The sequence below is a fragment of the Lynx rufus genome, unplaced genomic scaffold, assembly GCF_022079265.1.
Source record: "Lynx rufus isolate CCGP_SWC_20201006 ecotype Redwood Valley unplaced genomic scaffold, mLynRuf1.p SCAF_6, whole genome shotgun sequence".
NCBI lineage: Eukaryota > Metazoa > Chordata > Mammalia > Carnivora > Felidae > Lynx > Lynx rufus.
This window is the reverse complement of record NW_025814878.1, coordinates 71,661,988-71,674,885: the sequence shown is the minus strand read 5'-3', so window position 1 is coordinate 71,674,885 and position 12,898 is coordinate 71,661,988. Positions and strand designations below refer to the sequence as shown.

Sequence of the window (12,898 nt, the reverse complement as noted above, 5' to 3'; positions counted from 1 at the left end):
GTGTTTATTTATTTTTGAGAGACAGAAAGACAAAGCACAAGCCGGGGAGAAGCAGAGAGAGAGGGAGACACAGAATCTGAAGCAGGCTCCAGGCTCTGAGCTGTCAGCACACAGCCCAACGCGGGGCTCAAACTCGTGAGCCATGAGATCATGACCTGAGCCGAAGTCGGACACTTAACCGACTGAGCTACCCAGGAGCCCCTAACTACACTTGACTTTAACTTGATTTTACTTACACAAGGTTAGGAAATTGGAATCCTCTTCTAGCTGGGTTTGGTTGAGTGGTAGAGTTGTCTTGAATCCTGAGTACCTTCACCATCTAAACCGTAAACACAGTAACAGCTGCTTTCTTCTCCAGAGGAAGAAAGATTATCTCAGAAGAAATTTCTATTTTATGCACAGACTGAACTCTGCTTCACTGAGTTTATTCCGGTCTCCAACAATATAAACTGAACTCTTAAGAAATAGTCACACATAAAAGCATTCATCATGAATGTATTCATTTGTGAAACCAATAGTACACTAAGGCCAGGCCCCATGCCACGAAAGACCTAGATTTTGTAATGACTGTGTCAGTGACAACACACAACTATACAAAGTCACCAGATCTTGTTTCTTAGGCTATGTCCTCTAAGGCCGTGGTTCTCAACTGGGGTCAATTTTGGACACCAGGGCAATGTCTGCTGATGTTTTTAGTTGTCACAACTGGGGTTGGAGGGCTACCAGAATCTGGTGGGTGGAGGCCAGGGATGTTGCTAAACATCCTTCATTGCACAGAAGGGTACCAGAATTATGTCACCACAAAATACGCCACTTTGGCATAAGGATTATTTTGAGCTAAAGACAACTGAAAGCCAGCAGAGGCAGAAAAAGCTCTTTACCTCCAAGTAACTACCTAAAAATAAAGTATAAATTTCCTCTTTTGTAAATGAAATTTACATTTATAAGGGAAATTTCCATTTGTAAAGACGTCTCTGTACCAGGAAGAGCACTACTATGGGAGACAACTCTTATCATCTGAGAAACTCTTATCTGCATAACAAGACAACCCTATTACCATACATTTTCTTCCCTCACCTTCCTATAATTTGCCTCCCCTGCCAAAAAGCCCAAAACCTCTTTTTTCTTTGTTTAGCCCAATATGGTGTATAAACCTCAATCATCTGACCACCTCCTTGAGTCTCCTTCCTTTGTGAAACTCTTGTGTGGATGTATGCAATTAAATTGTTTTTCTTATTCACCTATCTTTTATCAGTTTGATTTGCAAACTGCAGCCCCTGAATTTAGAGGGAAAAAGAGTTCCTCCCCACAGCAGAGGACAATCTCTCACAACAAACTGTCATCTGGCCCCAAACCTACATGGTGCTGAGGTGGAGAAACCCTGCTCTATACTGACAGCTAGAAATCGAAAGCATGGAAAACCAGCTTGGTATTTGGGAGCTTAGTAGCTTAAGAGAAACCCAAGTAATTCTCATCTGTGGCTGTGTGTCTTGGACAGATCACTGAGATCTTTGCTGTTTCAAACTGCGCTTAATAAAGAGACGCTGCAGGGCCAAACAGATGGGTTTTGGTCCTGTGTCAGTCTGCCCGTTACACATTAGGAGTGCCGCAGCATGGCTGTGCTGGCAGGACAAGGGTCTGGGTGAAACAGAAAGTTCGCTAAAGCACAAGGCCAGTGACACCCACGTTTTGGGTGTTAGGAAATCCGGGACGTAAAACCCAGCGTTTTGGGGGCACAGAGGTATAAGGCAGCCTGTAGGCTAGGATGAACACCACAAGGTTGGGCGAGCAGCAGGTACGGGTGCAGATCCAGACTGTCCTCGTGACAGACAGGGGATCTGCCTGGCTCTCGGAGCAGCTCTGCCCGGAGCTGGGGGACTGTGGGCGAGGATCCAACCGTCTCTGTGAAATCAGCAGCTCGCCGTGATGCTCTGTAGCAATCTCCCTAGCTCCATCATGCTCGCTCCACGGCTTCCTCTCCACCGGCTCTGGCACACAAGGATTAAGACCAGTCTATACTGGGACGCCAGTGAGGTGTATCTGTTGATCAGCAACAGTATTTGGTAAAGGAAATAAAGAAAAGGAACCCATGCAGGCCTGCATAAACAGGAAAACCTTTAATGTGATAACCATTCAACAAACATTTATTCACTGAGCATCTCTTCTGAATAAGGCATACAAATTCCCATTATTTTTCTTTCTAAACATTTGTTTGAAACAAACCAAATGGGAAGCTTATGTAAGTTTATTTGCTTTGATGTACGGCAGTTAACTTTCAGATCCACCAGTGAAGCCCCTCACTGAGTTCCACAAAGGACAGATGGGACTCCACTAGCTAATCTCCTTCCAGGTGGTGCTGACGCGGCACATATTGGAATATTCCTCTCTGTGGGAAATAGAGACATAACTTCTACACTTTCCTCAACCTGCTATGACAACGTTCTTCACAGTCTTGGTTCTTCAAAGATTTGAAGTGAACTCCTCTCATGGAGAGTATATGCGAACCAGTAAACTCACAACTTCGACGCGATGCTCTTATTCAGTAGCTCTGGTTCTTGTCTCTGTAATGGCTGCCTACTGTGCAGAATGCTGGCCTCTGGGGTGCTCTGTGCGGGAGAGCTGTCTTCCAGGGACAGGAATGCCTCGGCTCCAACAGTTACATCTTCAAAAAGGCCACCTGGAGAAGGAAAAAACCCACGATGCTTCACTTATATAACATGATGAAATGGTTCAGTGCACGTCAAATCAGAATCAGGGAACTCTGGTCAATAGAGACGCATGCTGATCTACAAAAGAAAAATAACTCCTGGGTCCGGGGAGACACTGCCATTTTACAGCGGGAGCCAATTACTCCTTTTTAAATGAACCATGTAGTAATTAACATGCTTCGCATGCACTTTAAAGAAAAAAATAAATAAGTTTTAATTGACACTGAAGCTGTACGGCCGTGAAGTAATCCAGTCCTCCTTCCCATTGTTTCAGACTGCCTTATTTTGGACTTTCCGTGAGCAGAAGTTTGAGTCCAGAAGATTCCCGCCAAGTCCAGCTCCTCACTGCCAGCCTCTCCCCAGGTCGTGTGAATGCTTTTAATCACATTCAGTTATATTTATTGTGCTTGTCGGTAGCAACTGATCTTAAAACTTTGTGTTTAAAAAAATTCAGACAGGTCTACGTACAAAATCGTTTCAGATTATTTAATGAGGCCCAGATCAAATGCATCTATTTCCCCCAGGAGTTTTAAACAACAGAGAAACAAACACTAAAGTTGATCATAAAAGTTGAGTTCAGAAGTGATAAATAAATTGGGAACTGTCCCAGTATCAGGAGGAGCGCAGACTGCAGATTAGAGACAAAGATGGGGAAGTGTGGGAGGACTGGCAAAGTCATGCTTGGCCTTTTTTGGGGGAAAGAGTGAGCAACAGAACTAAAAAACATTCTACTCTCGGACAGTTGGTTCTTAAGTCCCCAAATGCAGTCAAAGGAGGCATGTATTTAATGATCCCTGTTAAGGGGAAAGGAAAAAGGAAGAGTCATGCAGGGCAGAAAGCATCGGCTTTCTGTTGAGTAATTCAGAAGGCTGTTACTCTTCATACAGAGCTGGTGAGAAAGGCCCCTGCTGCGTTTCCATATCAACTTCCTGCTGAGTTTTCTATATCAAGTTTTGCAATGAGAACACCAAAGTTGAAGGAGCAGGCAAAGAAGAAAGGTTAAGATTCCTAAACAAAATGTAAACACAGACAATTGATACAAATCTCAAGGGCTTACTGTGAGGATTAGATGAGATAATGGTTATGAAAATACATGTGTTCCTCTCCCTTGCCTTTCAGCTGATAACAGATATCAATCAGGAGTCCATGAATACACCAGAGGAGATGGGGCTGTTCAAGAGAGAACAGTGGGGCCCCTTAGGGGATGACCATGGAATTACAGGGGAAAGGTTATCAGTCTGGCTTCTGGATCACTGTAGATAGCATCTCTGTCAGGTGATACTCTGCTTCTGTTAGAACAGTTTATGGGGAAGACCTTCCAAAGAAGACAATGCCACTGTTAATATTGAGAAATAGGAAAACCAGTTGTCTCCTTTTTAATTCGGAAAATTGCTATGTCGTGGAGTATTCCAACCAGAAACCACTCAGAATAATACCACTGATAAACATCACCATAAAAGTGGTTAATAACTTTAGCCCTGGAATCACACAGACAGACCAGCGGTTCTCAACTTGGGGTGATTTTACCCACCAGGGGACATTTGGCAGTGTCTGCAGACGTTTCGGTTATCATAAATTGGGGGACGCTATTGGCATCTAGGGAGTAGAGGCCAGGGGTATTGTTAAACGTGTTATAATGCACAGGACAGCCCTCCACAAGAAAGAATTATCAGCCCTAAAATGTCAATAGTGCTGATGCTGAAAAATACCAACATTATAGACATAAGCGCTTAAAGCTAGATCTCTATTCACCAGCTGTGTGACCTTCAACAATCTTGTTAGCAGCCTCCTTCAGCCTTTCCTCATCTGCAAAACGGGAATTATAACTGGACCTATCTGAAACTTGTACAACACTTCATAGTTTATGAAGCCTATTTGGACTGCTTTCATCCTGAGTATAACCTGTGATTTACATAAAGCAAATGAAGAAACAGAAGCTCAGAAAAATTAAGTGACTTGCTCAGGATACAAAGCTATTAAGTGGCAATAATGGGCTCAGGAAGAAATTTTGATTCCTAACCCGTGCTTTTCCCACTAGAAGTTTTCAAAAGAATGAGGTAAACTGCAGAGGTTTGGGGACTTTTAATCTTTATGATTGCCTCAAATATCAAAGATTTATTTTCTTTTGCATGCCTGTGAATATGAACTCAGGATGGAACTATTACACAAGAGACTGAGCTGATTAAATAATGCAAAATGGAGCCCCCTCCCCCCGCACCAAGAAGGGAAAACTTTAGAATTTGACCCAATATGTCTTTTTTTTTCATGTCTAGTTTTCATAATTCTGCCTGCCAAGTACATAATGTATTTTGCAGTTCTTAATAACAAAAAACTGCAATCATCCTTGGGAACAGGTACTGTACAATGCATTTTAGCTTCTTTTTATTTAAAACATTGCGAGTTAATATATTTCAGCATTTCTAACGCTGATTTTGTGTTCTCTAGCTTTTATCGATGACAGCAAAAACTGTTCGCCCTAACTGCCATTTATTCTGAGGATAATTTTGTTTCATTACACTAAGAAAACTCTCTGTATTTCATCTTTTTAGTTTGACTCTCAAAAGTAAAAGTTTTAAGGCTTTTCAGAGTACGTGAGCACAGCCACAGCTTGAGGCTCCATTGATACATTTCTGGAACATATAGTTACAAAAGTATATATTATTATTTAAAAACAACAGAAATGGGACTCTTTCCTATTGGCTGTAAGGTTTGAGTCTCCCTATTCTGTGCACTTGAATTTGGACAGTTGGGAATAGGAAGAGGGCGAGGAGGTAAAGATGTCTAAAAATAATGTCTCTGCTTTGAGTCATCACCTAAAAACAATCTTCTTAAACCACAACAAACAGGGCTAGGCTGATGTGATAGCTGACCAAATTTCAGTTTAAAATGCTTTAATACATTTACAGAATATGTTAAACACTTTTTAATGTTCTTTTATCTTAGTTAACAAATTTATATTATTAAATTCAATTCCTCAGCATAGATTTGAAATTTCAATCAATAAAAAAATATGCTGTCAAGGCAGGCTGCACAAGATTAACATTAAAAGAAAAGGCTATCTAAGTGCTTTGGGGTGTGCTAAACAAGACAGATAAAACAGTAAAATACTGGAAAATGTGAATTTCATAGCAACTGCAAGCTTTAGAAGAAACTCTTTAGAATAAGCATAGCCACACACAAATGTTCTTTAAAGAGTATTGCAGATATTAAATATATAAAACCATGCCTTAAATATGTATTTTTGTCTAGGTATGGCTCACGTTCAAAGTTATGTTCTGAAATAGAATGTTTTATGACACGGAAGAGAGTTTATACTTCATATTATAAAACAGTTTCGAAAATCAAATTTCATTTACAAAACAAAAAATATAAATGTAAATATAAAAATAATTTCAGAAAAATATCAGAAGAGTTTATACTTTATACTATACAACAGTTTCAAAAGTCAAATTTCTTTTACAAAACAAAAAATATAAATATAAATATAAAAATAATTTCAGAAAATGACTCAAGCATTTATCAAATACATTTAACATCTTAAATAATATTAAGTGGGGCGCCTGGGTGGCCCGGTCAGTTAAGTGGCTGACTTCAGCTCAGATCATGATCTCACAGCTTGTGGGTTCGAGCCTGCATCAGGCTTTGCGCTGACAGCTCAAAGCCTGGAGCCTGTCTTCAGATTCTGTGTCTCCCTCTCTCTCTGTCCCTTCCCTGCTTATGCTGTCTTTCTCTCTCTCAAAAATAAATAAAACATAAAAAAAAGTTTAAAGGAAAAAATAAAAAATTAATAAACATTAAAAAATAACAGTAACTAATTTTTACTAACTCACTAATTCAGCACTGATCAGGCCCATGTTGATAATACCTGGACTCATCTTTTTGAGTTGGATAAATAGCATAAGATTTCTCTCTCTGGGGTGGCAGCCTGGCTTCATTCATTCAATTCATTTAATCATTAGGTACTGTCTACACGCCAGTGACTGGCCCAGTCAGACCACACTGAGAAGGCATTCTCCCCCGGTGCTAAGAGGCTGGTGGGGGAGACAGCTACGGAATGAGATGATTCTAATAATGTGGGATAAGTTTTGAGATGGATGCCTAACACCCGCTGGGAGAAAAATACCATTCTTGGGTTATGAAAGGAAGTAAGATTTCTGAGGCAGACCCTGAGAGAGGTCTTTATTACCCTAATTATGAATACTGTGTTGACAGGGGGAGGCAAAACCTGGCATGGCACAGAGTGGCAAACACTTCTTCCTGCTTAAGGATGGTGGCTTGCTAAATGAATGACTAGCAAACTGGAAGGATGCAACAAAAGACCAAAGAAACAATACAATAACGAAGAAGATCCTCTCCCTCCAAAATGACAACAATTATGTGTATACTCAACTGCAGACCGAGACTCCAGACTAAGGGAACATCCATGCAGCCTTCCAACTCCTGACTTTCTGCACAAAATCTGTAAGAGCTTGTAGAAAATAGGAAAGAAAGAGTAAGATGGATGTCTGTAACTTAATTTAAACCTTGGCCTTGTATTTTCTTTAAGCCATGGATGCACTATGATAATTTAAATATAAATAAAAAGCCTGCTGATTTTCATCTATGCGGGAACCAGTTAAGCTAAGATTGGCTGTTTCCCAGTGGATTTCTAGGTGGAAAGCCAGCAGTATGTCTCGTATCAGAAGAGACAGATGTGTGGGGGAGAAACTAGGACTGATGTCCCTTCATCTGTACATAGAGCTGAAAACATGGACAAATTCAACGGTTACTAGATCTTGATCCTATTCACCAAAGCAAGTAAGTTCTAGACATAAAATTCTCCTCACTTCTTTTGGAACAAGGGGATGGTGGAGAATATTGTTGGCATTGGATGGTGCTACTGTAACACTATAGTGAACAAGTGGTTCTGATGCGATCACTGAAGGCTCCAGTAATATAAAGCAAATGAATAACTGTGCTAATGACAGCAAACCCATGGGGTGAACATTTCTATGGCAGTAGTCTTTAGATGTTACATAAAAAATACTGCCTCCAGCACAAGACACATTTGTTAAAATCAATAATTCTGGGTGGGTGTTCAGATGCACAATATAAAAAAACAGTGCTACCACAATAAATACACCATCACTCATATATCAAAAGGTCTTTTTAACTTCTCAATCCTATGGAATATCTACAGGAGATAACTTGGCAGAAGAGAACCAGCGATACAACCACAGCTGTGGATGTGGTGTTGTGACAATCCCACTGCATTGTCCTGTTGGCGACAGGCCTCTTACCAAACAAGTTTATTCAGAAACAGTTGTCAGAACTCAGAAACAAAGGAGTATTTTTCTCCAGTATCAATGAATTCAAATATTTAGTAACAAAACTACTTTAATAAGTAATCTTTCAAGGCAGCTATGTTCATTCTTTTCTATCTCTCTTAACATTGACATGAATGAGTGTTGAAGAAGATGACATACCTGGGATATCAGTACAATTAGAAATCCCAGGCAGGGACATGAACACACATGGGAAACAAAATACCCTTCTATAGCAGATGACTGGTTTCTGCCATCTAAACAGACTTATTTCAGTGATGTTTTTAAATTCCTATTTTACTTGTAAATATTAATTGTTCTAAGAGAGATACGACTAAGGCAGAAAGCTGCCTGATAAAACACTTTCTGACCCATTATCAAGGATGGAGGAGAGGTTAGCTTGTGAGGTTAGCAGTGTGGATCCCACTGGCTAACAGTTGGAAAAGTGCCTACATTAAGTAGGCAGTGATGTGATGCTGTAATGAGTGGTCCTGGGGCCAGACCTATTCAGATGCAGGTGCGTGAGTGCAGACTTCTATCAAGTAGGAAGAAGGCACAAGGGTGACTTACCACACTTTTTTCAGGGAAAAGGCTAAGGAGGTTCATCGCTGCCTTTGCAAATGGTCCTAGACAATAGTATATCATACCTGAACAGCTTACTGTTGTTGGTTAGTATTCAATAAGTTCTTTACTGTAATTCTTAAAACTTAGAGCAATCGAGAGTTGTATTGCTCAGTTTTTTTTAATAACTGATTAATGATTATATGAATTACAGACAAAATTAGGAAAATAAAATTTTTGTAACTCCACTATCAGCTATAACTACTAACACTTTAGATATAGCTCTCTAGACTTCTATTATCTATGTGTAACTGGACATTTTTATATATGCTGCTTTGTAATATATAGGTCCTTTTTAGCCTAATAATCTATTGTGGTGATCTTCCCATAACAATGATTATTTTTCTATGATATTTTTTTAATGGCTGCATTAAATTCCACTATATATCTGGATCACTTTAAGAAAAAAAAGATAAATACAAAACATTTTACAAGAAAGCAAATTTGAGGGCTTTCTTTGGGGGTTAAGGGATGGTATTGACTATTGGGCCCAGAGGGTATTTTAGCATAATCTAGTCCAGTGATTCCCTACGTGTTGTCTCTGGACAAGCTTGATCTGCATCACCAGGAAATTGTTAGGCTAATTCTTGTGCCCTATTCTACATCTGCTGAATCAGAAACTCTAGGGATGGAGCCCAGCAATTGGTGTCTTAATAGTCCTCCAGGTGACTCTACTGTATATTAGAGTCTGAGAGCCACTGGTCTAATCCATTCATTTTACGCAGCCAAACAAACTTAGAAAGGGACTTATTTATAGTGGCACAGCTAATAAGAAGAGGGACTCAAACACAAGTCTAAATCCTAATCCAGCATCTTCATTTCCAGACCAGTGCAAAAAGAAGACACTGGTCTAGGGGGTCCAAAAATCCTTATAAAACACATTTTTTCGGGGCGCCTGGGTGGCTCAGTCAGTTACGCATCCAACTTTTTGGCTCAGGTCATGGTCTAGAGTTTGTGGGTGTGAGCTCCGTGTCGGGGTCTGTGCTGACAGATCAGAGCCTGGAGCTTGCTTCAGGTTCTGTGTCTCCCTCTCTCTCGACCCCTCCCCCGCTCGTGCTCTGTCTCTCTCTCTCTCTCTCTCTCTCAAAAAAAAAAAAAAAACGCTAAAGAAAAAAAAATACAAATAAACATAAAAAGAATAAACATTAAAAAATTTTTTTAAATATTTTTTCTTCTAGAAGACAGTAAGACTGTCAAACAAGGAAGAAAGAAACAATGTCCAGTCCTATTTCCTGATATTGATAAAGGATATTGGGCCCAACATCTACAAAAGGAGAGCTGAGTGCTTTTTGTTAATTATCTAGAGATTGAAGGGGCCAAATATCTCAAACTGATCTACTGTGTAAAATTAGGCTGTTAACAGTTAAGTAAATGATTTTGGGGTGAGGAGGGGCTGGAAAAGATAGCTTCTGATATGCCTCAATGTGGTTTTCTTTTCTAAATCTAGTTACCCCACATGGGTTTCTACCAAAATTATTTGGTTAGTTCAGGTAAACAAAATTGTCCCAAATTTTCATTAAAAATAAAGGCTATCATGACAGCACCAAAAAGCTGGCAAAGAAACAAAATCTTCCATATACTGCTTGGGAGGTGGTGGATATAAAATGGTATGGGCATTCTAGAAAATGGGTTAGCAATTTCTTTGAAAAGCAAACATGTATTTACTATATGATCCAGCAACTGCTGTCTTAGACATTTAACCCAGAGAAATGAAAACTTTATGTTCACACAAAAAGCTGGACACAAATATTTATGGGAGCATTATTTTAATAGCCCCAAACTGGAATCAGACCAGGTGTATAGTTAAACCCACTGTGGTATACCAATATTGTAGAATACTACTCAGCAATAACAAGTAGCAAATTACACATACATGCAACTTGGAAGAATCTCCAGAGAATTATGCTGAGTTAAAAAAAGCCGACCTCAAAATGTATGAGAGTGAAATCATACGGTATTTGTCTTTCTCTGACTTATTTCATGTAGCATTATGCTCTCCAGTTCCATCCATGTCATTACAAATGGCAAAATTTCATTCTTTTCTATGGCTGAATAATATTCCATTGTATATATACCACTTCTTCTTTATCCATTCATCAGTTGATGGACATTGGACTCTGTCCACAGTTTGGCTACTGTAAATAAGGCTGCTATAAAGACATGGGTGTATCCCTTTGAATTAGTGTTCTTGTAATCTTTGGGTAAATACCCAGTAGTGTGATTGCTGGATCATAAGACTGATTATAAAAAGTTCATAACTTTTTGAGGACTCTCTATACTGTTTTCCACAGTGGCTGCACTAGTTTGCATTACCATGAACAGTACAAGAGGGTTCCCCTTTCTCCACACCCTTGCTAACACCTGTTGTTTCTTGTGTCGTTCATTTTAGCCAATCTGACAGGTGTGAGGTGATATCTCCTTGTAGTTTTGATTTGCATTTCTCTGATGAGAAGCGAGGCTGATTGGATGAATGTCTTTTTTTTAATTAAAAAAATGTTTTAATATTTATTTAATTCTGAGAGAGAGAAAGACAGAGTGTGAGAAGGGGAGGGGCAGAGAGAGAGGAAGACACAGAATCTGAAGCAGGTTCCAGGCTCTGAGCTGTCAGCACAGAGCCCGACACACAGCTCAAACCCATGAACTGTGAGATCATGACCTGAGCTGAAGTCTGACGCTTAACCAACTGAGCCATCCAGATGCCACTGGATGGATGTCTTCTTTGGAGAGATGTCTGTTCATGTCTCCTGCCCATTTCTTAACTGAATTATTTGTTTTGGGTGTTGAGTTTTATAAGTCCTTTATACATTTTGGAAACTAACCCTTTATCAGATATGTCATTTGTTAATATCTTGTATTCCACAGGCTGCCTTTTAGTTTTGTTGTTTGTTTCCTTCACTGTGCAGAAGCTTTTTATTTTGATGTAGTCCCAGTAGTTTATTCCTGCTTTTGTTTCCCTTGCCTCAGGAGACATATGTAGAAAGAAGTTGCTATAGCTGATGTCAAAGAAGTTATTGCCTGTGTTCTCTTCTACGATTTTTATGGCTTCAGGTATCACATGTAGACCTTTAATCCATTTTGAATTTATTTTTGTGTTTGGTGTAAAAGAGTGGTCCAGTTTCATTCTTTTGCATGTTGTTGTCCAGTTTTAACAACATCATTTGTTGAAGAGACTTTTTCCCATTAGATATTCTTTCCTGCTTTGTCAAACATTACTTGAACATATAATTGTGGGTTTATTTCTGGATTTTCTATTCTGATCCATTGTATATAACATTTGGAAATGAGAAATTTTTACAAAGAGAGGACAGAGTATTGGTTGCCAGGGGTTAGGGGTAGTGGGAGGGGAGAGATGGTGTGATTATAACAGGGCAACAGGATGGATCCTGGTTTAACTGCCAACGCAACTGCTCAGTGTCTTGACAATGGTGTTGGAAACAAACATACAGCGATAAAATTGTGTGGTACTTCATACATATGCACACACATACACAGAGGAATAAAATAAAACCAGGGAAATCTGAGTAAGATGGGAGGGACCATACCATGTCAATACCCTGGTTGTGACAATATACTACAGTTCTGAACAATGTTTCCTTTGGGGAACCTGGGTAAAGGACACAAGTAATCTTTTACATTATTTCTGATAACAACAAGTGAATGTACAACTATTTAAATAAAAATTTCAACAAAAAATAATGCTACAATTATTTTTTCTATTTTTTTAATGTTTATTTATTTTTGAGAGAGAGAGAGAGAGAGGAAGCACGAGTCAGAGAGGGGCAGAGAGTGAGAGGGAAACACAGAATCCAAAGTAGGCTCCAGGCTCCAAGCTGTCTGCACAAGCCTGATGCGGGGCTTGAACTCACAAACCTCAAGATCGTTACCTGAGCTGAAGTCAGACGCTTAACCCACTGAGCCATCCAGGTGCCCCAATAATGCTACAATTCTTGGCAAATGATCTTGTCTAGCTTACTTCAATCCAGTTACCTCTACATGTAGCTTGAGATACATTATTTAAAATCTTGCCCACATTGATGTTCTGGTCAATATATCACTGATATTTCATTTACTCAGTGGAATGACCTGAGTAAGCTAGTAAGATAATTTTGGAATGAGTCCTGAAGCAGATGGCTACAGTGAGACAGAACACCATTATATTTAATGTGGTTGGGCTGACAGCCTGGCATTAAATGCTTAGGTTACACACAATAGCACCTTAAATCTTAGGTTGTATATGAACCACTTATTCTAAATAGTCCACTAAGC

The 12,898-nt window shown here is 39.5% G+C and overlaps 1 protein-coding gene across 2 annotated transcripts in view; it reads right to left on the bottom strand.

The window, feature by feature from the left end:
- Positions 1-2,096: 2,096 nt before the first annotated feature.
- Positions 2,097-12,898, bottom strand: part of UBE3D (ubiquitin protein ligase E3D) — a 159,112-nt gene continuing 148,310 nt past the window's right edge. For both annotated transcript variants that reach the window (XM_047101326.1, XM_047101325.1), the window contains exon 10: positions 2,097-2,677. In XM_047101326.1, the coding sequence (XP_046957282.1) occupies positions 2,657-2,677 (21 nt within the window). In that variant the 3' untranslated portion in view covers positions 2,097-2,656. The remainder of the gene's footprint in view (positions 2,678-12,898) is intronic.